General features: G+C 37.7%; 2 protein-coding genes across 6 annotated transcripts in view; one reads left to right on the forward strand and one right to left on the reverse strand.

Moving 5' to 3' along the window:
* INTS7 (integrator complex subunit 7) overlaps nt 1-18,771 on the reverse strand; it is a 108,318-nt gene extending 89,547 nt beyond the window's left edge. The window contains exons 1-3 of one of the 3 annotated variants that reach the window (XM_001366601.4): nt 18,434-18,771; nt 14,213-14,342; nt 8,629-8,775 (exon numbers count right to left, since the gene is read on the reverse strand). In XM_001366601.4, coding sequence (XP_001366638.1) covers nt 8,629-8,775; nt 14,213-14,342; nt 18,434-18,527 — 371 coding nt within the window. In that variant the 5' untranslated portion in view covers nt 18,528-18,771. Of the gene's footprint in view, nt 1-8,628; nt 8,776-14,212; nt 14,343-18,200; nt 18,341-18,433 lie in introns of those variants that run through there. The other 2 variants (XM_056815895.1, XM_016430141.2) reach the window with 2 other exon arrangements.
* An 83-nt stretch (nt 18,772-18,854) lies between these two features.
* Nucleotides 18,855-26,472, forward strand: part of DTL (denticleless E3 ubiquitin protein ligase homolog) — a 55,349-nt gene continuing 47,731 nt past the window's right edge. Inside the window, exon 1 of one of the 3 annotated variants that reach the window (XM_001366650.4) lies at nt 18,855-19,035. In XM_001366650.4, the coding sequence (XP_001366687.2) occupies nt 18,891-19,035 (145 nt within the window). In that variant the 5' untranslated portion in view covers nt 18,855-18,890. Of the gene's footprint in view, nt 19,036-19,173; nt 19,299-26,472 lie in introns of those variants that run through there. The other 2 variants (XM_007481356.3, XM_056815896.1) reach the window with 2 other exon arrangements.

Raw genomic sequence — 26,472 nt, forward strand, 5'->3', positions numbered from 1 at the left:
TGGTATGGAGAAAGGGAAATGTGAGAAAGTAAAGAGTCAATGATTTCTAGCTTTTGAAGTTGAGTGACTGAATGGATGAGAAAGCATTAACTGGTAAAGCACATAATGGTGGTACCCTTGATTGAAAAGGAAAAGTTAGAAAGAGTGGATTTTGGGGGAAGAGAATGAATTTGGTTTGGACCAGTTTGAGATGTCTATGGGACATAGAGGTCTGTCCAGCAGGTATTTGGAGATTCAAGAATGTAGCTCGGGAAAAAGATGAGAAAGTTAAATCTATGAGAGTTGATGAAATCAGTAGAGTATGGAGGGGAGGAAAAGGAGAGAATGGGATGTATGGCAACCCTTCTCTTTTTCCCTAATATAGCTAAAAAACCTTCCTTCTTAATTGTCTGTAGTTTCTCTGCCAGACTACTCATTCAGACCTTTAGTGCTCTCAACAATATTCAGATAGGGAAGTGCTATGTTTTTGCATATTTCCCATACTTGCCTTTGCTTCCATCTTTGTATATATATTTTTGGATTTTAAAGTTAGATAATGAGTTTTCTATGCGTCCACAATCATTCTAGCCAATTCCTGCTTTTCTCCATTATAAGTGTTAAATCATTCCAATCAAATCAAACAGTACATCGATAGGAAAAAAAATCAACTAGACAAAAATGTAGAAATAATATCCCTCTCTAAGGCAAGGAACAGAGACTATTTAAAAAGTTTCTCAGAATCATTTGAAAAAATTGCTTCTATGATCTATTTTTAAAAAAGTAAACTTCAGTCCTACCTCAACAAAGAACCTATAGTGCATTATATAAAATTATTCCTTTTATCTTTAGAAGGACCCAAGATCTGAAATTTGTAGATGTATTTTGTATGTATATTTTTTATGTAGTTTTTTTAAAAAACATTATTTTATTTGGTCATTTTCATACATTGTTCATTGGAAACAGATCATTTTCTTTTCCTCCTCCCCAAACCCCCCCACCCCTTCCCAAGCCGACGTGCGATTCCTCTGGGTATCACATGTGTCCTTGCTCTGAACCCATTTCCTTGTTGTTGGTATTTGCATTAGGGTGCTCATTTAGCGTCTCTCCTTGATCATGTCCCCTCAACCTCTGTAGTCAAGTATTTGCTTTTCCTTGGTGTTTTTATTCCCTCAGTTTGTCCTCTGCTTGAGGATATATATATATATATTTTTTGCTCATAGATCGCTGCAGGTTGTTCAGGGACATTGTAAAGCCATTACTGGAGAAGTCCATTATGTTCGATTGTACCACAATATGTCAGTCTCTGTGTACAATGTTCTCCTGGTTCTGCTCCTCTCACTCTGCATCACATCCTGGAGGTTGTTCCAGTCTCCATGGAATTCCTCCACTTTATTACTCCTTTTAGCACAACAGTATTCCATCACCAACATATACCACAATTTGTTCAGCCATTCTCCAGTCAAAGGGCATCCCCTCATTTCCCAATTTTTGGCTACCACAAAGAGCTCAGCTATGAATATTCTTGCACAAGTCTTTTTTCTTATTATCTCTTTGGGGTACAAACCCAGCAGTGCTATAGCTGGATCAAAGGGCAGACAGTCTTTTATCGCCCTTTGGGCATAGTTCCAAATTGCCCTCCAGAACGGTTGGATCAATTCACAACTCCACCAGCAATGCATTAATGTCCCTACTTTGCCACATCCCCTCCAGCATTCATTACTTTCCTTTCCTGTCATGTTGAACAATCTGCTAGGTGTGAGGTGATACCTCAAAGTTGTTTTGATTTGCATCTCTCTGATTATAAGAGATGTAGAACACTTTTTCATGTGCTTATTAATAGTCTTGATTTCTTTAACTGAAAATTGCCTATTCATGTCCCTTGCTCATTTTTCAATTGGAGAATGGCTTGATTTTTTGTACAACTGATTTAGCTCTTTATAGATTTGAGTAATTAGACCTTTGTCAGAGGTTTCTGTTATGAAGATTGTTTCCCAATTTGTTGCTTTCCTTCTAATTTTAGTTACATTGGTTTTCTTTGTACAAAACCTTTTTAATTTGATGTACTCAGAATTATTTATTTTGCATTTTGTGACTCTTTCTAAGTCTTGCTTGGTTTTAAAATCTTTCCCTTTCCAAAGTTCTGACATGTATACTATTCTGTGTTCACCTAATTTACTTATAGTTTCCTTCTTTATATTCAAGTCATTCGTCCATTCTGAGTTTATCTTGGTGTAGGGTGTGAGGTGTTGATCCAAACCTAATCTCTCCCACACTGTCTTCCAATTTTCCCAGCAGTTTTTATCAAATACTGTATTTTTGTCCCAAAAGCTGGGGTCTTTGGGTTTGTCAAAGATGTCTTACTAAGGTCATTTACCCCAAGTCTATTCCACTGATCCTCCTTTCTGTCTCTTAGCCAGTACCAAATTGTTTTGATGACCTCTGCTTTGTAATATAGTTTGAGATCTGGAACTGCAAGGCCACCTTCCTTTGTATATTTTTTTCATTATTTCCCTGGATATCCTTGATCCTTTATTCTTCCAAATGAACTTTGTTATGGTTTTCTCTAATTCAGGAAATAGTTTTTGGTAGTTCAATGGGTATGGCACTAAATAGATAGATTGGGTAGGATGGTCATTTTTATTATGTTAGCTCATCCCACCCATGAGCAATCAATGTTTTTCCAATTGTTTAGATCTATTTTTAATTGTGTGGAGTGTTTTGTAGTTGTGTTCATATAGTTCCTGTGTTTGTCTCGGCAGATATATTCATAAGTATTTTATATTGTCTAGGGTGACTTTAAATGGAATTTCTCTTTCTAATTCTTGCTGCTGAACTGGGTTGGAGATATATAGAAATGCTGATGACTTATGTGGATTTATTTTGTATTCTGCAACTTTGCTAAAGTTGTTGATTATTTCGATTAGCTTTTTGGTTGATTCCCTGGGATTCTTTAAGAAAATCATCATATCATCCGCAAAGAGTGACAGCTTGGTCTCCTCATTGCCAATTTTAATACCTTCAATTTCTTTTTCTTCTCTAATTGCTACTGCTAGTGTTTCTAGTACAACATTAAATAATAAAGGTGATAATGGGTATCCTTGTTTGACCCCTGATCTTATTGGGAAGGCTTTGAGTTTTTCCCCATTGCAGATGATGTTTGCTGATGGTTTTAGGTATATACTGTTTATTATTTTTAGGAAAGGAACTTCTATTCCTATACTTTCTAGTGTTTTCAATAGGTATGGGTATTGTATTTTGTCAAGGGCTTTTTCTGCATCTATTGAAATAATCATGTGATTTTCGTCGGTTTGCTTGTTTATATGGTCAATTATGTGGATGGTTTTCCTAATATTGAACCATCCTTGCATTCCTAGAATGAATCCTACCTGATCGTAGTGAATAACCCTTGTGATGACTTGCTGGAGTCTTTTTGCTAGTATCCTATTTAAGATTTTTGCATCTATATTCATTGGGGAGATTGGTCTATAATTTTCTTTCTCTGTTTTTAACCTGCCTGGCTTTGGGATCAGTACCATGTTTGTATTGTAAAAAGAATTTGGTAGAACCCCTTCTTGGCTTATTCTGTCAAATAGTTTGTATAGTATTGGAGTTAGCTGTTCTTTGATAGAATTCATTTGTGAATCCGTCTGGACCTGCGGAATTTTTCTTAGGGAGTTCTTTGATGGCTTGTTCAATTTCTTTTTCTGATATGGGGTTGTTTAGGTAATTTATTTCTTCTTCTTTTAGTCTAGGCAATTTATATTTTTCTACGTATTCATCCATATCACTTAGATTGCCATATTTTTGCCATATAATTGGGCATAGTAGTTTTTAATGATTGCCTTGATTTCCTCTTCATTAGAGGTGAGGTCTCCCTTTTCATCTTGTATACTGTCAATTTGGATTTTTTCTTTACTTTTTTTAATTAGACTGACTAGTACTTTGTCAATTTTATTTGTTTTTTTAAAGTACCAGCTTCTAGTCTTATTTATTAAATCAATAGTTCTTTGACTTTCAATTTTATTAATTTCTCCTTTGATTTTTAGGATCTCTAATTTAGTCTTCATCTGAGGATTTTTAATTTGTTCACTTTCTAGTTTTTTAATGTGCATGCCCAATTCATTGACCTCTGCCCTTCTTAATTTGTTTATATATGAACTCAAGGATATAAATTTCCCCCTGAGTACTGCTTTGGCTGCATCCCATAGGTTTTGAACGGATGTCTCACCATTGTCATTTTCTTCAATGAAGTTATTGTTTCTACGATTTGTTCTTTAACTAGCTGGTTTTGGAGAATCATATTGTTTAATTTCCAATTAATTTTTGATTTATCTATCCATGTACCCTTACTAATTATTATTTTTATTGCACTGTGGTCTGAGAAGGTTGCATTTATTATTTCTGCCCTTTTGCACTTGTTTGCAATGATTTTGTGCCCTAGTATATGGTCAATTTTTGTGAGTGTACCATGTACTGCTGAAAAGAAGGTGTATTCCTTTTTGTCCCTATTTATTTTTCTCCATATGTCTACTAACTCTAATTTTTCTAAGATTTCATTTGCTTCTCTCACCTCTTTCTTATTTATTTTTTGATTTGATTTATCTAGTTCGGATAGGGGAAAGTTCAGATCTCACACTAGTATAGTTTTTCTATCTATTTTATCCTTGAGCTCCTCTAGTTTCTCCTTTAAAAATTTGGATGCTCTGCCATTTGGTGCATACGTATTGAGTACAGATGTAATTACCTTCCCTATCTCTTTGTACTAGATCTATTTATGTGAGGTCACTTGATTCTAGTTGTTGTATTCTGGTTCTTAAAGATTGTATTTCATCTCTGGCTTTTTGGTTGTCTTTTTCCTTCTGGTCTGATTTTCTTTGAAGATCGTCTTTCATCCTCTTTACCTCATCTTTCATCTCCTTTGCCTCATTGTTCAGCTGGTTGATTTTGGCTTTCAAGACACTATTTTCTTGTTTTAGTTCAAGTGCCTGTTTCCAGATGACTTATCTTAAATTTTAAATTCTTTTCCCAATTGTCTTTAGCCTCTCTTAGTTGTGTTTTGAGTTCTTCCACAGCCTGTATCCAATTCGCTGGGATTTCTGGTTTATTGTTTGCTGATCTCTCCCCCTCTGTTCCATTTGCTGAGTAGTAGCTGTCTATTGTAGTTTCTTTCTTCTTTTTCTGTTGTTTGCTCAAATTCACCCCTTCTTTACTCCCCGTATTTGTCTGTGCTCTTGTTCCTCTCATTTTCTTTGTTTTTGGGGGACTTCTATCAGTCTCCCCACTTGGAGCTTTAACAGAAGATCTCTTGGTGTAGTCTCTGGGGGAGGGTTGTTGGGGGTTTGAGCTTCCCTGTCCTCTGGAGGCTTTTGCTTGGCTTAAAGTCCAGCAGTCAATGAGGATGGGTGGGGAGCCTGGGCTTCCCTGTGTTCTGGAGACTTTTGATGGGATTATATTCAGCTGGTTCTTTCAGAAGACTCTGCTCTCTAAGGGGGAGGGGTCATGGCCTCCCTGGGCTATGAGGGCTCTTGATGGGATTAGGTTCAGCTTCTTTGTACTGAATGAGCCCTAAAGCAAAAAACCTCCTCCTCCACAATCTGTGTTGAATGTCGGGAGACTGGCCCAGGTTGCTTTCAAGGTAAGTCCTTCCCAGGCCCTGTTTCTATTCTTTCAGAAGCTCTGAGGGCTCCTGATGGGATTAGGTTCAGCTGGTGTGGGCTGAATGATCCCCAAGCCAAAAAAAAAGAAAAAAAAAACCAACCTCCTCCTCCACAATCTGTGTTGAATGCCGGGAGACTGGCCCAGGTTACTTTCAAGGTAAGCTCTTCGGAGCAACCCCTTTGCTGGCCCTAAGGTCTCTCTCCTTTCAGTAGCTCTGAGGGCTCCTGATGGGATTGGGTTCAGCTGGTGCCCTAAAGCTAGGACCTCCCTTGAGACTCAGTTGGAGGGACCCAGCCAGGGGGCTACAGGCTTCCCCCTTCTCTCTATGTTTCCCTGCTGTCTGTGTTGCGCGTCCCAGAGACTGGCTCAGGTTGCTTTCAAGGTGAGTCCTTCAAAATAGCCAGCCCTGGGGCCCTTTTGCCGACTCTGAAATTCCTGCTGCCACCGTGGGCTCAGCACTCTGGGTTGGGGGGAATGGGTCCTGGGACCTTCCTTCTGCCTACCCCTTAGATCCGAGTGATCTAGGGTTTTGGGGGGCCGTACCTTTTGATTCAGGTCCAGGAGGAGGGTTCACTGGGTCTGTCCTGTTCAGCTTGAATTTCGATGTCCTAGGAGCTCTCAGTTTGTGATCGGTAAGGAAGGGTTTCTGAGGTCTGAACTTTCGCAGCTTCTAAGCCGCCATCTTGACCGGAAGTCGAAATATTTGTAATGTAAAATTTGTAGATGTATTTTGAATTTATTTTATGTAGTTTAAAAAAAGCTACATAACAGAAAGCCACAGTTTTGTGTACAATACTCTTTTCTATTCTACTATATATGGGAATGTCCATTTTATTTGGTGTCTGTTATATTCAGAATAAAAGAATTAGAACTAAAAAAGATCCCAGAAGCCTAGCTCTTTCCTTTTAGCATAAATAATTTTTTCAATGTAGACTGAATTATCTGACTTCAAAAGTTGTGAGTACAAGTCACCCATTGAGGTAACAAGTTAAATTTTAATCCGAATTTTTAAAAAGTATATTATGATAATTAGAACTAATTAGGGTTAGGCTTAATCTAAGAAGTGAAAGTCAAAGTAAGACAGATGTAGTCAGAGTATACTAGAATTTTCTACATTGTTGTATAAAAATGGAGACTTGAACCCCGGACTCCAATCCCCAGAAGTCCTTGCTCACTTCCCAGAATGCTTTGTAACCTCACTGAATTCTCACCTGGGCAGAGAGAAAATTTATTATTTAAAGAGTCTCTGCCTATGGCTGTCTCCTCTTCCTGTTTCCACTTGCAAGCAGAGGGGTCTATCATTATGTAGGTGAGATTGAATGGGCCTCTCGGCCCACCCAGACACATGCTTTCTTAGTTGTATTTTCTCAAATTCTCAATCTTAAATAAACCTCTAAAAATATAATACTGCTAGAGAGAAACTAATTTTTACCTGCCACAGCTTGGCCCCTAAATTTTTCTTAACAGTTGAGCCATCCATGTGGATGATGGAGGATAGGAAGAATAGGAAGTACTCCCTCATTAAAAAAGTGAGTAAAAGCTGGATGATCACTATCATGTTGTAAAATAGGTTTCTGTTCCCAAAGGAAAAGCAGGTTTCTTTCTAATGTATCTTACAAGTTTTAAGCACCTATGATTTTATGGACTATATTTTCCAAATGTTTTAAAGATTATAAAAAAGCAGTATGATTTTTTCCCTGTTAGGGGTAAATTTAGGGGGTTTTGACTGAATATATTATACTAGTGGTCGCCAGGGATTAATTCAAATCCCAATAAAAATACTCAAGTCAGTTTGGGAATTTTATGGTGGTTTAATTAATATAGAGGGAAGGAATTAAGAAGAAGAGAGAGAAAAGGGTATAAGATTTCTTCGGCATAGCCTAAGCCAAGGGAAGTTCAGAGAACTCAGCCATGAGGCTTCCTTAGAAGATTAAAACTAGCTCGGCTTCCGGTCATGAGTTCTATTCTGAGATGAGGGGCCTCCTAAGAGGATAGTGCTTTTAGGAGGTAAAGGAAAAAGGAATCAGCCTAAATTACTCACCCAGGTCACTCAGGGAAGACGCCTCACCTAACCCATGCTATAGAGCTTCTCCCAGTTACCTCACCAGCAAGCCCCCCGCCAAACCGCCAGGACATCCAGCACACTGCCACAAGTCACACCAGCCAGAGCAAGAGCCACATCTCCATAGACCCAAGAGAGGAAGTGACGTAAAATATATAGACCGGTTTTTACATCACTTCCTGCGTCTCACGTGTACCAATGCTAACTTAAGCTTGACCTAGGACAGTCCAGAAGGTCTGTCAATTGTTTCTTATTTGTCACTTGCTAGCACATGTCTGTCATAGGACATTCTCCTCAACACTTAATCCTTAGTAGGGGTGTAGACATTCCTGTTTGTTAGGATTTTTTAAACTAATCAGGGTGTAGAAAATCTAAAATTCACATCCCTCTATATTGGCATTAGATTATTACATTGTCCACAAGTTAAAAACGTACCAATTAAGTTTTACATTTAAAGCAACAAATTAAATTTGTGATTAAAAGAAGTGTGTTGTAAATCAATGATGGAATATAGACACCAAGTGTCTTTTAATGAATCAAAGCAACCTGAGATAGTGGTTATAAGCTTAAGGAAACAGTCAACTTTAAAGAAAAACATTGGGCCTACAGAGTACAATTTATGTATTATTTTCTAGCATTTTATAACAAAACAATAATAAATTGATTCATCTAACCAGAACATGTGTATTTTACAAAACCACTATACAAGTTATATTACTATTTAAACAAAAATTATATCATAGGATACAAATGCTAACTTATCAGGAGCAATAGATTGTTTTCTCTTTGTCATTATTTGTGCTTTAATCAAACAAATGCAAATCTCTAAAACCCACAAAGAAATAATTTTTTATCTTCCTTGTTTTAACTAAACTGGTGATAAGTCTTGTCTTGTGAATAATGTTAAATGTAAAGTGAAACTATCATACCTGAGCGTAATAGCTCTTGCCACAGGGTCATTGCTATGAATCACAGAAAAGATCCTCTTCACAAACTCATCCACATTTAGAATCTTCTCCAAATGCTTTTCACTTTGTTGAGTAACTTTAAGTACACACAGTCTGAGAAAGTTGTTTCTAAAATGGGCAGGGAATGAAAAATTCTGTGTTTAAAATAGTAATTATAAAGATCAATACATAATATTGAATTTTCTATCTTTAAGCTGTTGTTTTGACTCATCGCTAAAGGAAAATGAGTAGAAAGTATTAACAGTGGTTTACTTATTTCTTCTGTGACATGAATTAAAAAAAAATCAATTCTGTTAGCTAAAGACAAGCCAGACTAAATTAGGAGATAGGCTTTATGTACTCAGAGGGTGACATTCTCCACAAGCAGTTGATGAAGAATGTGCCATTCACAATTCAGCAAGTAATATTTATCCATTATTTGAAACAAAGAAAACATAACAACTATTCATCAAAATTGGGGGTGGCCACACAAAGAAAAACAGAATACTTGTTAAAGGAAAATGTATATTATTTGTTGCAGTAGATGGAGAAAGGGGTTTATTTAACAGTACATCAGGCCAGACAGAGGACATTCCTAGGACTCTGGAATTCTCCACCTTTAGCAACTAAGTTTTTTTGTACTGATAGGAGGAGGGAAAAAGACACAGAAGGACACCAGTTGCTGCAGCTGGTCTGCAATTAATGAAAGGTCACATACAACAAAATAGTTGATACCAAACAAGATGGAGTGAGTTATAGTATTCCAAAAAATTTATTTTCAATACTCTTCTAATCCATGGGCCCACAAGGGCAGTGATTAACGAAGGAAGAGTTCTGCTAGTGTGCCTCCCAAAATGTCACCCCCCCCCAACGTTTACATATACATGTAAACAATCAGAAGAGTGACACATTACCCAGTGTCATTTTTGTGACACATTTTTTTCCCCATCAAGGTAAAGTGTGGTATGAGAGGAAGATGAAAAGAGGGTCTAATTCGTATATATTAAAGGTTAATATATTAGTTTTTTAAATAGCTAAAGTTTAAAAAGCAGGAGTACAGAAAGTGTATGTACTTTATATTCATTTTTATAATACATCAACAACTCTATGGGGCAGGTAGGTGGCACATTAGATACAGCCAGGTCTGGAGACTAAAAGTTCCTGAGTTCAAATATGGCTCAAACACTTCCTAGCTCTGTAATCCTGAAGCAATTTACTTAACCCCAAATGCCTAGCCCTTACTGCTCTTCAGCCTTGGAACTAAAAATATTGTATCCATTCTAAGACAAAAGGCAAGGTAAAAAAACAAACCCCAAAAACTCCCCAACCCTTTTAGAATGAATATATTTTATTCCTATTTTAGAACACAAAAGTAGAAAAGTGATCGTGGAAAAAAGCATTCAGTTAGGAGTCAAGAAGTCCTGGATTCTGGTCTCAGTTCTGATATTAATTAGCACTAACTAATGTAATTCTGGTCAAGTTAATTAAAATCTATTGGCTTTAAGCTCTTTATTTTTAAAATAAACTCAATTTCTATCTTAGAACCAATTCTGCAGTAAGGGCTAGGCAATGAGGGTCAAGTGACTTGCCCAGGGTCACAGAGCTTGGAAGTATCTAGGGCTGGATTTGAATCCAGGTTCTCCTGTCTCTAGGTCTGACTCTCTTTATACACCTACCTACCCCAGTTTCTAATCTTTAAATTTCATGAAGAAAAATTTAACATTTTCAACAAACATTAAGCAAGCAACTACTACTATGTATAAGGAGCTTTTCCAGGAATACAAACACAAAAAACAAACTGCACTCAAGAGAACTAATATTCTACAGGGTTATGCAAAAAAGTATACAGAAAAGGTATAGTACAAGATAGACAGTAAAGAGGAAAAGGATGAGATCAAATAAGTTGATTTAGAAAACCGGAGAGGAAAGAAAGCTTACAAAGAACTTTGAGAAGACTTCAAGGAAAAGATACTACTTGAGCTAAGTCTTGAAGGAAATTAAGGCTTCTGAAAGGCAGAAGCCTGGGAGGGTGAGATGGTTTGTGCAAATGCATAGCAACAGGAGAGAGAATTGGGAGTTCAGAGAATAGTTAGTAGTCTGGTTTCGCTGAAAGTCATATAAATGAAAAAAGTATAAATCAAATTTTTAAAAGTAGTTTGGAGCAGTATCTTTTACTATTCTCAGAGAAAACACAGAGAGATATGAACTAGACAATGACACGTTTAGACAGAAACAGAACATAGTTAATGAGGGGATTGGACCAAATGGCTTTTGGCATTTCTTTCACCAACAGATCTGTAAAAACTTATGCACTGAGTTGTTAGAAGCTAATTTGGCTGGCTGTATCAGTGGAATGCTCCACGGGTCTGTGCTTGACCCTATGCTGTTTAGTATTTTTACTAATGTCTTGGATAAAGGAATAGATGGCATGTTCATAAAATCTGTAGATAACAAAGAACTGGAAGAAATCAGTAACATGCCGGACATATAGATTTGGGATCCCAAAAGGCTACAGCACTGTTCTAAATCTAATAGAAAGAAAATTTAATAGCAGTAAGTGTAAAGTCTTACACTTGGGAATTTCTAAAAATCGAGAAAATAAAATACTTTAAAAATTCGTCACAAGCACAATATGGGGAAGCAATAACTAAAGAGCACTATGTCAAAAAAGACCCAATTTTATTCAATTCGAACAAGTCTTTAACAAACATTTATTTTGTACTAAGGATAAAAAGACAAAAAAAAACACTCCCAAGATATGGGGGTTTGGGTGAATTAAAATGACAATATTGAATGAAAAGTGGGATGTGGCAATCAGAAAAGTTAATGTGATATCAGGATGTATTAAAGAGAAACAAAGACTGGAATAGGAAGTAATAGTTGTGGTCATATATATAGCATATGATAGTTGCATTCAAATATACAATTTGTATTGTTCAGTCAAGTCTGACTTTTTGTAACTCCATTTGGGGTTTTCTTAAAAGTGATTTGCCATTTTTTTCTCCAGCTTTTTTTTTGCAGATAAGCAAACAGATGAGGAAAACAGGGTTAATTGACTTGCCTGCGGTCATACAACTAGGGTCTGAGACCCCATTTGAACTCAGAAAGATGGGTCTTCCTAGCTTCAGGATTAGTACTTCATCTACTATGCTGCTTAGTTGCCCTCAAATATAACAATAAAGAAGAAAAATTTTATATATTAGCTAGCATTTACATAGTGTTTTAAGGTTTGCAAAGCACTTTATAAATACTATCTCAATAGCTCCTTACAACAACTCTGAAAGTAGGCATAATACAACTCCAATTTTGTAGATGAGGAAACCAAGGCAGGCATTAAGTAAATTATCCAGTGCCACGCAACTAGCAAGTGTCTAAGACTAGATCTGAACTCAGGTTTTCCTGATTCCAGATCCCAAGCTTATCTACTGGGCAATCCACCTAGAAAAGGAATTTACACTTTTGCCTAAGATGGAAGAATTATGAACAATGGGTAGACATTGAAAAGAGATAAATTTAGACCCAACATCAGAAAACACTTTTTAACAATTAGGGTTGTCTAAAACTAGAATGGTTTGCTTTGGCAAGTAGCGGGTTCCTCCTAACAGAACAACTTTAAGCAGTAGTTAAATGACTATTTCTCAGATTTGGCTATGGATGGGACTGAATTCCTTTCAGACTCAGGTTCTGTGAATAATTATAATTATTTTGGTCATTTTTTCATCTGAGAAGTAACTGTTTTCTTTGTTGACTCTTTAGAGTTGTTATAAGTATGTGCTTTTATTATTTTAATAGATATCGACTTTAGATATGCATATTAATTTTAAGTTTATATGACCTATTTAAGTTTATATTTTATTCAGAAGGAAAACTTTGATGGAGATCTTGACAAGGTATTTAACAGCTGTGCACTTCATTTTTAAAATTTTTATTAAAATTTTTTTATCATATGAAACATATTTCCAGATTATTCATTTAAACCAAAACTCCCCAAAACATACCCAAAGAAATAAATGTGCTAAATCATATGTTTTCATCTGCATTTCTACTCCAATAGAGATCTACTCCAATAGAGTTTCTCTGGAGATGGACTGTATTCTCTTCCGTAAGTCCCTCAGAATTGTTCTAGATCATTGTATTGCTATTAGTAGCAAAGTCTATCACATTTGATTGTTCCCCAACATTGCAGTTATTGTGTATAATGTTCTCCTGGTTCTGCTTATTTCACTCTACAGCTTCAAAAATTTGGGGGTGTGTACACTTAAAAAAAAAAACATTAACAGAATAAAGTAAAACTATCTAGTATAGGGGCAGAAGTAGGCTGGTTTAAATACATTTAGGAAGCCTTCATTTAGCACAGAGTATGCAGATGATGCTTGGGATCAAAACCCAAAGTAAACCATTCTTGCCTTGAAAAATCTTATATACTTCTGGAAGAAACAACACACACACAGCTTAAGAAAACACAAAATGAAACAGTAAAGAGGGTAAAGGTGCTCTAATAACTTGGAAAATAAAGAAAAATTGTGTATAGAGGATGACATTTGAACAGAATTTCAATGGAAACTAGAGCTTTCAAGAGGCAGGGGAGTGGATGGAGACCATTCCAAGCATGAGAGATAGTATATGCTAGTGATGGCAAATCACATATGCCAAGGATGGCATACAGAGGGCTCTCTGTGGGCATGTGTGCTACCCCCCCCCCCAAGTTAATTACTAGAAAGGCAAAGGGACTTGGACAGCGCTGCTCTTTTCCCCCTCACCACTAAGCCTGATGACAGTTTTTCACATCCCCTGCCCCTTTGCCTAGTAGCACAATGGGAGCACACAGGAGGTAAGGTGGATGGCTCATAGGTGGTAGAGCTGGAGGGGAGCAGAGTACTTGGACTGCCCACCCCCACTTGCTGAGGACATTCCTCACTTCACCTATCCCTCTGCCCAGTAGCCTGATGGGAGCCCTTTCTCCATCCCCTGTGTGGAGTAAGGGGTGGAGGGGTACAGTGGGGCACACTTGGCATTTAGTAGAGGAGCTGGCATGCACATGGTCTCTAAAAGGTTCACCATCACCAGTGCATACAATGATTAGAGGAAAGAAATGTTATTTTAAAAATTACTGACCTTTACAGACCACTTTAAGGTTTTGAAAGTGCTTTATGTTTATTATTTCATTATTATAATGACCTAGTAAGATAAATACTACAGCTATGATTATCTCCATTTTCTTGAAAAAGGGAAAATGATTTGCCCTGGAACACATATCTAGCAACTAAGACAGAATTGAAACAAATCTTCATTCTTTGAACCAAATCCTGCTTTTCAATGCCCAATGGCGGAGCTTTGGAGAAAGAGAAAGGCTGAATATGTAAATTTTGGAATCATCTGCAAGAAAATTATAATTGATCCTATCAGAGTAAATTAGAAAACAAAAGAGAAAAACAAACAAAAATAATAAATCAGGTAACAGATAAGAGATCAAGAGAAGAGAATCCAAGACAGAGAAAAAGAGGCCTTTTGTCCTAAACCAAAACAAATGACTTTAGAAACTTTAGAAAGGGCATATTAGACTTACCCAACTCTGAATACATCTGCCAGCTTTAGGAATGCAGAGTTGATGAGAATAGGGAATGGATACTTCTGAAAGAGTCTAGGAAATCGTACAACTGCTTCACACTGTTCTCCAAGTTTGCCAGATCTCAGTCCTATTAAAAACAACAATATGACAGGTATAAAATTTACAATAGTAAAAGTATTTTTCCATTTAGGGCCACGAAGGGTTTGTATATTACTAAATGCAAATTAAGATAGTAATAGCTATAGCAATCTGCTAATAATTTGTATTCTACAACACCATGATTATTTAAATGGAAAGAAATTCTAATGTTTCCCTGAAAAAATCTGTCAATGAGAACTATTTGGAAGCATCCTAGATAATATTTCTCAACAGATAAGATGGTAAAATAAAAATGGAAGCAAAGAATTAAGTTTCTAAGAATTGTTTTCTATGGTATTTTCATCAATCTAATTCACGTGCTTATCTCTTAAAGCTACTCAGAATCCTGGATAAAGAATAGCTTCCTGTTGCTTTGACCAATTACTTTCATTACCTATGTAATAAACTTCATATTTATAGGATCTTTTAAAGATTTGCAAAGTTCTTTCCTCATAAGGATCTCATGAGTTGTTCAAAACTCTGTTAAATACGACTGTTTCCATTTTATAGAAGAGGAATTAAGAGAAGGAGAGGGGAAATGATTTGCTTTGTAATAACAAAGCTATGAGAAATCTTATCAGCTGTCTATTTTCTAACAGCTAAAACTACAAAACATACTTAAGAGTACATAAGTATTATCATCCAATTTACAGCATGTGTATAGTGTTAGTAATTTGTGTGCTTATAACTTATTTTCCCATAAAAATAGCATTATAAATGTTGATTCCAACATTTTATTAGGTCTATAATAACCTCCCTACCCCATAATGAATCTGAAAAAATTCCCCAAAACATCCTAATAAATGGTGGTTAGAGAACATACTTCAGGTATTTATCTTCCCCTATTCCATTCCCAGATAAAATTTGGAGAAGTGAATGATGAGACGGGTAAATGGGAGAGGAGGGCCACTCTGATACATAATATTTATATGACTTTGAACAAAACACAATCTTTCGTGAAATAAGTTTCCATATCTGTAACATAAGAAGCAGGTAATATGTCTAGGGTTGCTTTCACCTTTAAGTTGATCTGAAAAAGGATGAGTCAGAGGCAGGATGAAAAGTTCAGTGAAAACTAAGACCAACTTCTGAGAAAGGTAAAGGTCAGACAGTAGAAAATATAAGTGAAGATGGATCTCCCTTTCTTGCTCCAAGGATGCTATAGCAAAACTGGAGATGAAAGCTGGGGAGGGGAAAGGTAGGAGGAAAGTTGGCATAAGGGATCTTAGAATAGCAGCCAGTTGGGGATTTGTCCACTCCTTCTAACAACCAAATCGAGCTGGAATGGCAATGAACAGACTAGTTAGGAAGGCAAAAGGCAAAGAAAACAAGTCTAATCTGTATCTCTGGGTTCCCTATTTTTATCTTGCCTTTACCACTGCGGATAAGTAGTTTACCAAGTCCTAACAGAGCTTCAAATGGGGCTTCAAATGGAAAGGCAAGGTATACAGGGTTGAAAAATCCCTAAAAGCATGGGGAAGACAAATTTCTGCAGTTATTTTTTACAGGTCTTCTCCATTTCTACTATACTTTCTATCCTCAACTCCATCTCTCAGAATTCCAAGTTTCCTTAAAAGTTGAGCTCAAGCATCACTCCTACCATAATATCTTTACTATGTCTTCACCACCCCAGCCCAATTAGGATCCCTTCAGCCCAATCTATTACTTCCAATTTTGCTCTCTGTTTCTATGTTTTCAGTATGTGGACTGTAGGCTCCTTGAGGCCAGTAACTGCTTCATTTTTGTCTTTCATATTCCCAGCGCTATCGAATGCTCATTAGTTGAAAGATGCCAAACTCAGGCATATAAGGGATACGAGTAAGTTCAATTTCTCAAATCTTGATATCCTTCAGTAATAACTGCTAACATTTATACAGCACTTTACATATATTGTTTCATTTTATCCTTACAATAGCGTGAGACAGATTTTACAAATAAGGAAACAGCTGAGAAAGGTTCAATCATAGATCACACTGAATGTTTCTGACTACAAGTTCAGAGATCTATCCATTCGTTATACTACAGTCTCCTAAGTACTACTGAAGATTTGAATGAAATATAAACCAACTTTAAGTTGTCATAAAGTAAACAGAAAACTATGAAATTCCAAAATAACTATTTACAACAGTATTCTATATTATCCTATTGGAAAAACTAGCCCAGATTACATAATCATGAAAATAGGGAAGCATCTATAATCTTGTCGATTCTTGATATACAGGTATTAAATCAATGACATTCAATTTATTCAAGGATTTAAAAGGTCACATGATACCTTTAAAATATTCTACCTTTCAAAAAGGTTGGATAAGGGGCAGTTAAGTGGCTCAGGAGATAGCGAGACACTTTTTAGCTGTGTCTGGACAAATCACTAAAAACTCCAACTGTCTGGAATGGATATCCATTCTAAGACAGAAGGTAAGGGTTTAAAAACATTTTTAAAGGTTGAAAAAATATATAAATCGGCTTCATTTCCTTCATCTCTGCTACATAAGGTCTCCTCCAATCTAACATTCTTAGAATATATTAGTAACCAGATTATCTAACAAAGAATAAAAAAAGCATTTTAGGTAACAACAAGATTGAAACTGAAATTCCACAAAATCACAGACCCTTAGTTTTTGACAAAAAAAAGAAAACAATTACTACCACAAAATTAATATTCTTCAAAATAGAGATGAAAACATATTAAAAAAGTAATATAAAACCCAGAATGGCAGCCTAAGACTGCTACCACTATTCACTATGGTAATTATGTATTTCTTAACCACCTTACATGTATAAAACTGTTTTTTTTAAAAAGCTGTTTTTAATAGGTTTCTATCTTTTAAAATTATGCAACTGATAGTTTTTGATCACCTGGTCCCTAATTCCATTTGCTCAGTGGTTTTATTATTCCATTTTGCTTTAGCCCAGTGCTTTTTGGGAAGATATGTCAAGTTATATAGCAGAACTGTCTAGTTATTTATCTCAAAGTTTCAATTTCTCTGAAAATAGGGGTAAGACAATCCCTTCCTTTTGGTCCCTTCCTACCTCCTTCCAGAGCACCTAGATGGCCCAGGGAATAGACTGCCCTGGAGGCAGGAGGATATAAGTTCAAATTTTATCCCAGACTTAATAGCTTTGTGATCCTGGGCAAGTCACTTAAACTTGTTTACTTCATATTCTAAATTTGAGAAAAGAACTAAAGAAAACTAGACTAAGTTACTTTTAAACTACTCTACCCTCCCGCCCCCCCCCCCCCCATTGGACTGTGAGGTCCTTGAGCCCAGAGAATAGGTCTAATTTTTTCCCTTGGCCTTTCCTTTCTATCCCTATCGCTCAGCACAGTGCCTGCCTAGCTATGTTTGACTTGTTCTAGAGAGGCTGGAGTTATAGATTGCAGAGGGCTTTAAGTACCAAATACAAAGAATTTTTACTTTTTCCTAGAGGCAAATGGGAGCCACAAAAACTTTGTAAGCGTGGGGAAAGAAATGGCTGAGAAACTTTAGACTGGCAGAAATACAAACCATTTGTTCTACTTTGCTCTTATAGCGAGTAGAACAAAAGCCCCATGCAAATCCTCTACAGGACTGAATATGTATTCAAAAAACCCAAGTCCATAAGGTCCATAAATCTGAGGTAGTATACTGTTAGGTTGAGCGCTTCTGAAGCAGACAGTTTAAAACCCGCGAACTCATAAATCATCGTACAATTTTTATAAACTAGTTTGACTTTAAGGGAAATAAAGCTCTAATAAAGCAGGTGCATGGCTGGAGAGCGAATCTAAAGATCCAAACCTTCGCCATTTCACAGGTTTTCTACAGCCTCCCATCCTTACTCCAGCTACCATTGCACCCTCCAGCACCTGGCCCGAGGAAACAGGCTTTTAAAAGAAGCTCTTCCCTAAGGAGTTCCCCTTCCGTCTCGCAGAAATCGAGATCTAATCAACGCCAGCTTCCAAGTAAGACTGCACCACCCCCAAAGCATGGCTGCCGCGCATGCGCTACCACGGCCGTCTGAAGGCCTCGACCAGTTGGTGGCGCCATTTCCCCTTTCTCCCCACCCCGTTTTGACGCGGACGAGCAGTTCCCGTGATACCTTTATCCAGTTCCATGAGGGCTGAGTTTGCATCTAGCTCCTGTTCGCCGTAGCCGGCGTCTGCCAAGAAAGATTTAGTCGAATTCGATGCCATAGCGCTTTAAAGCAACCCAATCAGACTACTCAGGATTGGAATTTCTCCCTCCAAATTGTTCTCGCGTGTTTTCTTACCCCCTACCCGGCTATCCGCCAGCTAATATCGCGCATGCGACTTAAGTGCTCCGCCGTTCAGCGCCGCTTCTTTCCCCGGCGCAGGCGCAAGTGGAGCCAATAGTCACTCACTCTGAGGCTTCCGTGGTTGGGGCAGGGGAGCTAGTGGGAAAGAGGCGGGGATCTCGAGGCAGGAGTGGCTTGCGTCGCGGCTATGGAACAGCGGAAGCCAATCAGAGAGCGTTACGTCAGTTTGGCGCGGAGTTTGTTGGCCCGGCCCGGCAGTGGCGGGAGGTAGCCTGTATAAATGGGCAGGGGAGAGGGGAGAGGGCTTCGGGGTTCTACTGCTTGGGCTGCTTGTAGGAGTTCTCCGTCTGCTGCCCGTTTCCCGCCGGCCCAGATGCTATTCCACTCGCTCCTCCGCCAACCCCGCCTGGGCGCGGTTGGGAATGGTAAGTAACGGTTCTAACGGCCGCTTGCCGATTCCAGTCTCAGTCTTTTGGACTACTTCGCTCCCCCACCCCGACCTGAGCATCCAGTCGGTGCTCTCCCCTCCCCCCTCCACACCCTGGGCTTGCGCCAAAAGCGCCGCCCGAGACGGAGATAATAGAATAGGTCATGACCCGCCCCCCTCCCCCAAAGGTGGTCGTGCGCCTTAGGCTCCTCGGAGAACTTGAGAAAGTGTGGCAGCTTGGAGTGGGCTTCAAAAATAGGGGTAAAAATGGCTCTCTGTGGGGTGAGGGAAGGATGTGGCGACTGCAATTCTGAGGCTTTTCTTCAAGTAGGGGTGGGGGAGTGATGTACTCTGATCACTTGAGATCTTTTCCAGCGCCTAGTCTAATTAATGATTTGCCCTAGTTGGGTGGGGAGGGGGGAAGTAAAGTACTTTGCGATACTTAAAACGTTAGATAAATATTATTCCTCCATTAATAATGTGGTTTCCTTCGAAGAATCAGCTTTTATAGTTCACTTGCCGGGAGCCTATCCTTGCAGCCCACCCCCGCCCCAGCCTCGTGTCTACCCTCTAAGATTATCACCCTTATAGCATGAAGTGTATCTTGTTTGAAACGTGTGTGTGTGTGTGTGTGTGATAACCCTATTAGAATATGAATCTCTGAAGGGAAGAAGCCTTTTCTCGATCTCCCTTAATGTAGTGCCTTCCCTTTAAGATGAACTCTAGTGTATCTAGTTTGTACGAGGTTGTTTGCTTGATCCCCATTAGATGGGAGTTTCTGGAGAACAAGAGCCTTTCTTTGTATCCTCAAAACATAGTACAGTGTAGGCACATAGTAGGAGTTTAGTAAAATGCTTGTTTACTTGAGATCAGACAGTTTTTTTATATCCCTAGAACTTGGCCCTCTGTCTGTCCGGCACAAATAAGTGCTTAAATTCTTCCTGATTGACTGTGATAGTCTTTCTAGTCTTCTTCCTGCCCTGCAAACCTGAGGTCTCTTGCCTAAGCTAAATGAAACCTTAGTCTTTATCTTCCCGGCAAGAGTCCTCTCTCCTTTTAACTCCTGACTCCCAGGCATACAAGTTAATTCTGTCTTTTATCTCTCGCCTGTTAAATCGCTCTTTCCCTTTGCTTTTGCTGATTCTCTACTCCCCTCCCCACCTTACATGCATTTTTCTAGAACATTTTGCCAAGTTCTCACCTTTGTTCTTAACACATATCTATCATATTTGTGTGAACAGGATGTACCACTCCATTATGCCATAAGCCTACTTTTTTTTTTAACCTTACTTTCTAATTTAGAATAAATATTGTGTATTGGTTCTAAGGCAGAAGAGAGTGGCTAGGGCTAGGCAATGGGGCTTAAGTGACTTGCCCAGGGTCAAGCTACTAGGAAGTATCTGAGTCCAGATTTGAACCTAGGATTTCCAGGCTCTCAATCCACTGAGCCACCTAGCTACCCTCAACTCCCATTTTTCACTTTTATATTTCCAGTCTTGCAAGTATAAAGTATCCTAAAAGTCTTAGTGTCCAAAAAAGGGCATTTTGGGGACATCTATATTAATAAATGTTAGTTGAATTGAGATATCTCTTTAAAATTAGACATCTTTAATATTCATATCAACATTATTTATTTTGGGCAGACATTATTAAAAGGGAACCAAAATACATCTAGAAACAACAAAATAGAAAATTTTTTTCTTTTTAAACCTTTACCTTTTGTCTTGGTTCTGATTCCAAGTCAGAAGAATGGTAAGGGCTAGGCAATGCGGGTCATGTGACTTGCCCAGGGTCACATAGCTAGGAAGTATCTGAGGTCACATTTGAACCCAGGACCTCTCCCATCTCTGGGCTTGACTCAATCCACTGAACCACCTAGCTGCCCCCCAGAGTAGAAATTTTTAAGGCACATTAGTCAAGAATGTGCAGTACTTTATGAGAAAGAACACTATGTTCAGAGGAAGATCAGTGGGAGTAGAAACACAGAAGAAAAACAACTACTTGATCAAATGGGTCAATGGGGATATGATTGGGGTTCTAGATCCTAAATGATCACCCTAGTGCAGATATCAATATGGAAATAGGTCTTCACCAATGACACACATAAAACCCAGTGGAATTGTGCTCTGCTATGGAAGGGGGTTAGGGGAAAGGGAAGGAAAGAACATGATTTTTGTAATCCTGGAAAAATACTCTTTAAATTAATCAATTAAATAAGATATAAAAAAATAAATAAAAGAATGTGCAATACTTGACAATTAAGCAAATGTTAATTATTTTATGACATTAAGTACTACACAAAGAAGTACAGGCAACTTGAAAATTATTTTCCAAAAATTCTTTGTAAATTGGTAGAGTTTACACATTTCTCCATAGAATGATATTATAAATTGTGGTTAGAGTTGTAGTTTTCAAAAGCCTGTTTAATCCACAATGAAGATGAAATAATAGCAGATGGTATTATTCTGTTTAGGGAACTCAATAACCATGCGTATCATTTTTTTCATTCAAAAAGGATTGTCAGTAGCATTGGACAAGTGCTTTTCTCTTTCACTCCAGCTATGATAAAGCAGCTTAGTAAGTGTTAAGAGGGAAATAATTTGCCTTAGAATGCTTTCAGGGAAAAATGTGTCCCTGAAACAGTATGGATTGACAATTTTTTACATAAATGAGATTTGTATATTGGGGAATTTCCATTTAAGAAATGGATTCTTGGATCTCCATATATATGCTATGTATCTAGTTATTTATCATTTATAATTTGACATGTCTAAAATTAAACTCATCTTTTCCCCAAACCTAGTGTCCAATCTGAGTTTCTTCCCTTTCCTTTATTCTCTTCTTCCACTATTTCTAATGCATTAGGATGTAAACTCTTTGGGGGTAGTCGGTTCTGCTTTGTATTTATATCCTCAGGATAGCATAGTGCTTGGAACAAAATAAGTACTTAATACACTTTTTCATTTATTCAGTAAGGTTGCAAATTCTATTCATCATTCCTATTTACTATGTCTTGTATTGCTTCTTTCTTTCCTTTCAAGTTGCCACCATTCAGATCCAAGGCTACTTTATCTCATATCAGAACCATTGCAATAGTGATCTGTCTTTAGTTCTTCTTACCTCCTTAGCAGATTAATACCCCCCACTGCCCCCCAACATTTCTTTACAGGTCATCCTTCTGCTCCCTCTGCTCAAAAAATATATAGGACTTCCATTGCCTATACAATTAATTCTTTAGCTGGTATTTAAAGTCCTCTACAACCATCCCCTCATACACATCTGTTTAAAATGGTTTAAAAAAATTTATTGATATCTTGTTTTTAATGTCATCTACTTTTCCTAATGAATTTTCTCCTTCTGGAGAGCTGTCCCTTAAATAAACAGAAGATGATGAAAAAAACAGCCCAGCAAAACTAACCAACATATTAAAAAAGATTATCTGTAGTGTCTCATACTAATAATCCTTTACCTTTGCAAGGAAGGACACACACCTCTAACATTTTACTTCTCCAAGGAATCTATAATCAAGCCAACTTGTTCTTTTCATGTTGTTAATTTTTTTTTGCCTCACTGCCTTTTAACTCTTTATAACACTCCTGGAATACTTCCCCTTTTTCTTTTCTAAGGAAGATAAGTAAGATATAATAGATTGGGTATATCCTCCATGTATGACTTATTCAAAAATTCACCCAATGGAATAGCTAGATGGCTCAGACGGGGTCAAGCCTGAAGGTGGGAGGGTCCTGGGTTCAAATTTGAACTCAGGTAATTCCTAGCTATGTGACCCTTGGCAAGTCACTTAAACCCCATTTTCTAGTCCTTACTACTGATACTTAGTATCCTAAGGCAGAAGGTAGGCATTTTTTTTTTGAAAGAAAGAAAATAAATCACCCATAATAAGACAAGGGATGGGGGAAGGGAAGGAGGGGGGATGTGTGCCACATTGTTGGTGGAACACCATAGATCCAAAAAAGAGTCAAGTCTTAGGTCCAGACTTTCTTTCAAAAATCAATTAAAATTTTATCTTCCTGTACAAAGTGTTTACCAGTTTCTCTAATGCACGTAGTACTTAATATCTATACTATTCATTTGTCATTGATCTTATTAAGCTAAGGACTGATATTTGTTAAAGCCAAATCTGACAAAAGTATGTCTTCATATCTTTATGTGTAAGAGTAAGATAATGGCATATCTCTTGATATCCCTAACATAATATGTGATCAAAAAATGTTTGTTGAAGATTATGCTCTCAAGGAGTTCAATTAGGAAATAAAACTATTGCCTGGGCAATGAGTATAAAAACAAAAATATAAATAATAAAATGGTATGTTGTTGGTCAGTCTATTAAAAAATATAAGGAATTCATAGAAAACAGTAGAAGAGATAAAAGCAGTTAGGAAAGATTTCATAAGATTGTAGATTTAGTATGTAGAAGAGCCCTCAGAGATCATCTACTCTAATCTCATTTTATAAATGAGGACCGAAGTGCTTAAATAAGGACACTAAGGAAATAAATTATATGGCCAGAATTTGAACCCAGATCCTCTAACTACAAGCCTTGTGCTTTTCTCCCATATTCTTTAGAGGAAAATGGAAGCTGTACCCTAAAGGATTGGTATTTTTCTGATGAGAAACATAGGGGAAGATGTTCTAGGCCAGAGAACAGCCTAAAACGGCAAGAAAATGATGTCAGATTTATTGTGGATGGGTATGTTTTTGTTTGGCTATATGGTACAAATCATATAGGTATCTATCATTGTAAGAATGTCTGATATCTAAAAAGTTGCTTTTAAGCAAAAAAAAAAATAGGGACAGTTGTTTTGCAAAATAATAGTTGGCTGCTGCTGTGGTCATCTAATTGTCAAAGAATTCTAAAATCTGAATTGTTTTATCATCTAGTTCAAACCATAAACTTAAACGAATCTGCTCCACAAGATCCAATAAGTGGACTTTTTCGCTCTTTGCTTAAAGACCTTAAGTCAGGGCTTATCCACTTTTTCCTATAGCAGCTCCTTCCATTTTTGGATTGTGTAAATTATTTTGATAACTATCTTGATATGCTAGAGTTGCCCTTCTATGTGTGATGAAGGTGTGTAAGACTGACTATTTTCTTAGGTCTCAAAATGATTTGGGGGGGGAGGGGGAATTGATTTGTCTTTGTGACCCAAAGTAACCTGAAGAAAACTAACTGTCCTTAAAAATTATAGTCTGGCTAAAGTCCACCTGCCACTGGCTCATTCCATACCAGTTCTCATGGTTTCTCTAGGATGAGCTAGCCAAAAGTCCTTGGACTTTGTGTAAGTGTGTCTGGTCCCAGACGCTATCAATGATTGAGTTTATCACTTGGCCTCAACTATGGAACATCTAGCCCTAAGACTTAGTGGGTCATTGTATTGCTGAAACCTTGAGACTGAGTCACTTCATACTCTTATCATGCTGTCTTATGCTAAAAATATGTACCAGAGATGTCTTTGTTCCTCTTTGAACCTGGGAACCCCACAACCCCATTCCTGGGCATACTTGCCAGTGCCACCCCAGATCTCTCCCTGAATTGGCCCCTTCCACCCCCTTTCCTGCCTTCCTTCACTAAGAATTATATAAAAGTAACTGCTAGTCAACTATACTTTGAGTGTTTATTGATATTAGACCAGTTTACTCCCATAAGCATATATGTCCTTGCTTAATAAAGATTACCTTGATTTTAAAGCATTGTGTCTTTTGGTTATCTGTTGGTTCTAGAAGAGAAGGGTGGAAGTCTCTAGGGGGTCTCAGCTCCCTGTGGTGTTTGCTTCCACGAAGTGGGGGGGGGGGGGGGAGAAACCCAAGTTTCATATAGTTTATACCTCAATTTATAGAATAGATCTCATTATTAGGACATTTTTTCCTTATACATCAAACCTTAAATTTGTTTCTTTGCAGCCTTCCCACTTTGCTCACAAATCTGTTCTCTTGAATTGAAAAGAGGAGGGTGGCAGGGAGAATAGTAATGTAAGAAGGGGTAAGTAAAGATTGGAAAGACAAATGGATTAAGTTATGAAGGGCTTTGAATGACAAACAGGATTTTATATTTGATCTTCAGGATAAAGAAACCTAGACTTAATTGAGGTGGAGGCAGGGAATGATATGGTCATACTTGTGTTTTAGGAAAATCATTGATGGTTGAATGGAATGGAAGATGGATTGGAATTGGGGGAGACTTGAAGCAGGCAGCCTTATTATAATCAGGTTGTTGCAAAAGTCCAAGCCTGAAGTGATGAGGTCCTGTACAGAGTAGTGGTAGTGTCAGAAGAGAAAAGGAACATGTTCAAGGGATATAGCAAAATTGAAATCAACAGTCCTTAGCAATAGTTTGGATGTGGGCGATGGGAAATAGTGAGGAGTTGGGGATGACACCTACTTTGTGACCTTGCAAGACAGAAAATGGGATTGGCCTCGACAGTAATAAGGAAAGTAGGAGTGAGAAGGTTTGGAGGGAATGATGAGTTTAGTTTTGGACACGTTGAATTTATTTAGTCTACTGTAAATACAATTTGAGATATCTGAAAGGCAGGTGGAATTGAGAATTTGGTCAGCAGAAAGATCAGGGTAAGATGAGTAGATTTGAGAATCATCAGCATTGTTCTTATTCATTCAGGTCTCACTCTTCATGACCTGGTGAACCATAACACACCAGACCCTTCCTCCACTATCTCCTGAAGTCCATCTTTAAGTATTCAGATGTGTTGATTCAATTCTGTGGTGCCCAGCTTTTCTTATAGTCTGGTTCTTACAATTATACATTGCTACTGGAAAAACCATACCTTCAACTAGAAGGACCTTTGTCAGCAAGATGATATCTCTGCTTTTTGGTTTGCTGCCCAGATTTGTCATACCTTTCTTTTCAAGGAGCATTAATTTCATGACTGTAATCACTGTCTGCAGTGATCTTTTAGCCCAAGAATGTAAAATCTAACACCAGCATAGGGATAGCAATTAAATCTAAGTGAAGTATTATAGAGGGAAAGGAGAAGGGACCAGGAGAGAATCCTATAGGAGATCTACAGTTAGAGGGCATGACCTCGATAAAGATCCAGCAAAGGAAACTGGAGTATTGAGTAGAGGCTGATAACAGTGTTAAAGGCTGCAGAGAGGTCAAGAAAAATGAGGATTGAGAAAAAAAAGCCACTGGATTTGGCAACAAAAGACTCACTAGTAACTTTGGAGAGAACAGTTGTAGTAGAATGATAAGGCTAAAAGCTAGAGTCTAAGAGGTTAAAAAGAGTAAGAAAAGAAAAAGTGGAGGTACCTATTGTAGAAGGCTTTTTCAAGAAGTACAGCCACAAAGGACAGGAGAAATATAGGAAGATAGGAATGGAAAGATAAAGGAAATAATGGTGGAGACATGGGCATGTTTGTAGGCAGCTGGGAAGAACCCAGAAAGCAAAGAAAGATTGAA

The sequence above is a fragment of the Monodelphis domestica genome, chromosome 2 (assembly GCF_027887165.1).
Source record: "Monodelphis domestica isolate mMonDom1 chromosome 2, mMonDom1.pri, whole genome shotgun sequence".
NCBI classification, from domain to species: domain Eukaryota; kingdom Metazoa; phylum Chordata; class Mammalia; order Didelphimorphia; family Didelphidae; genus Monodelphis; species Monodelphis domestica.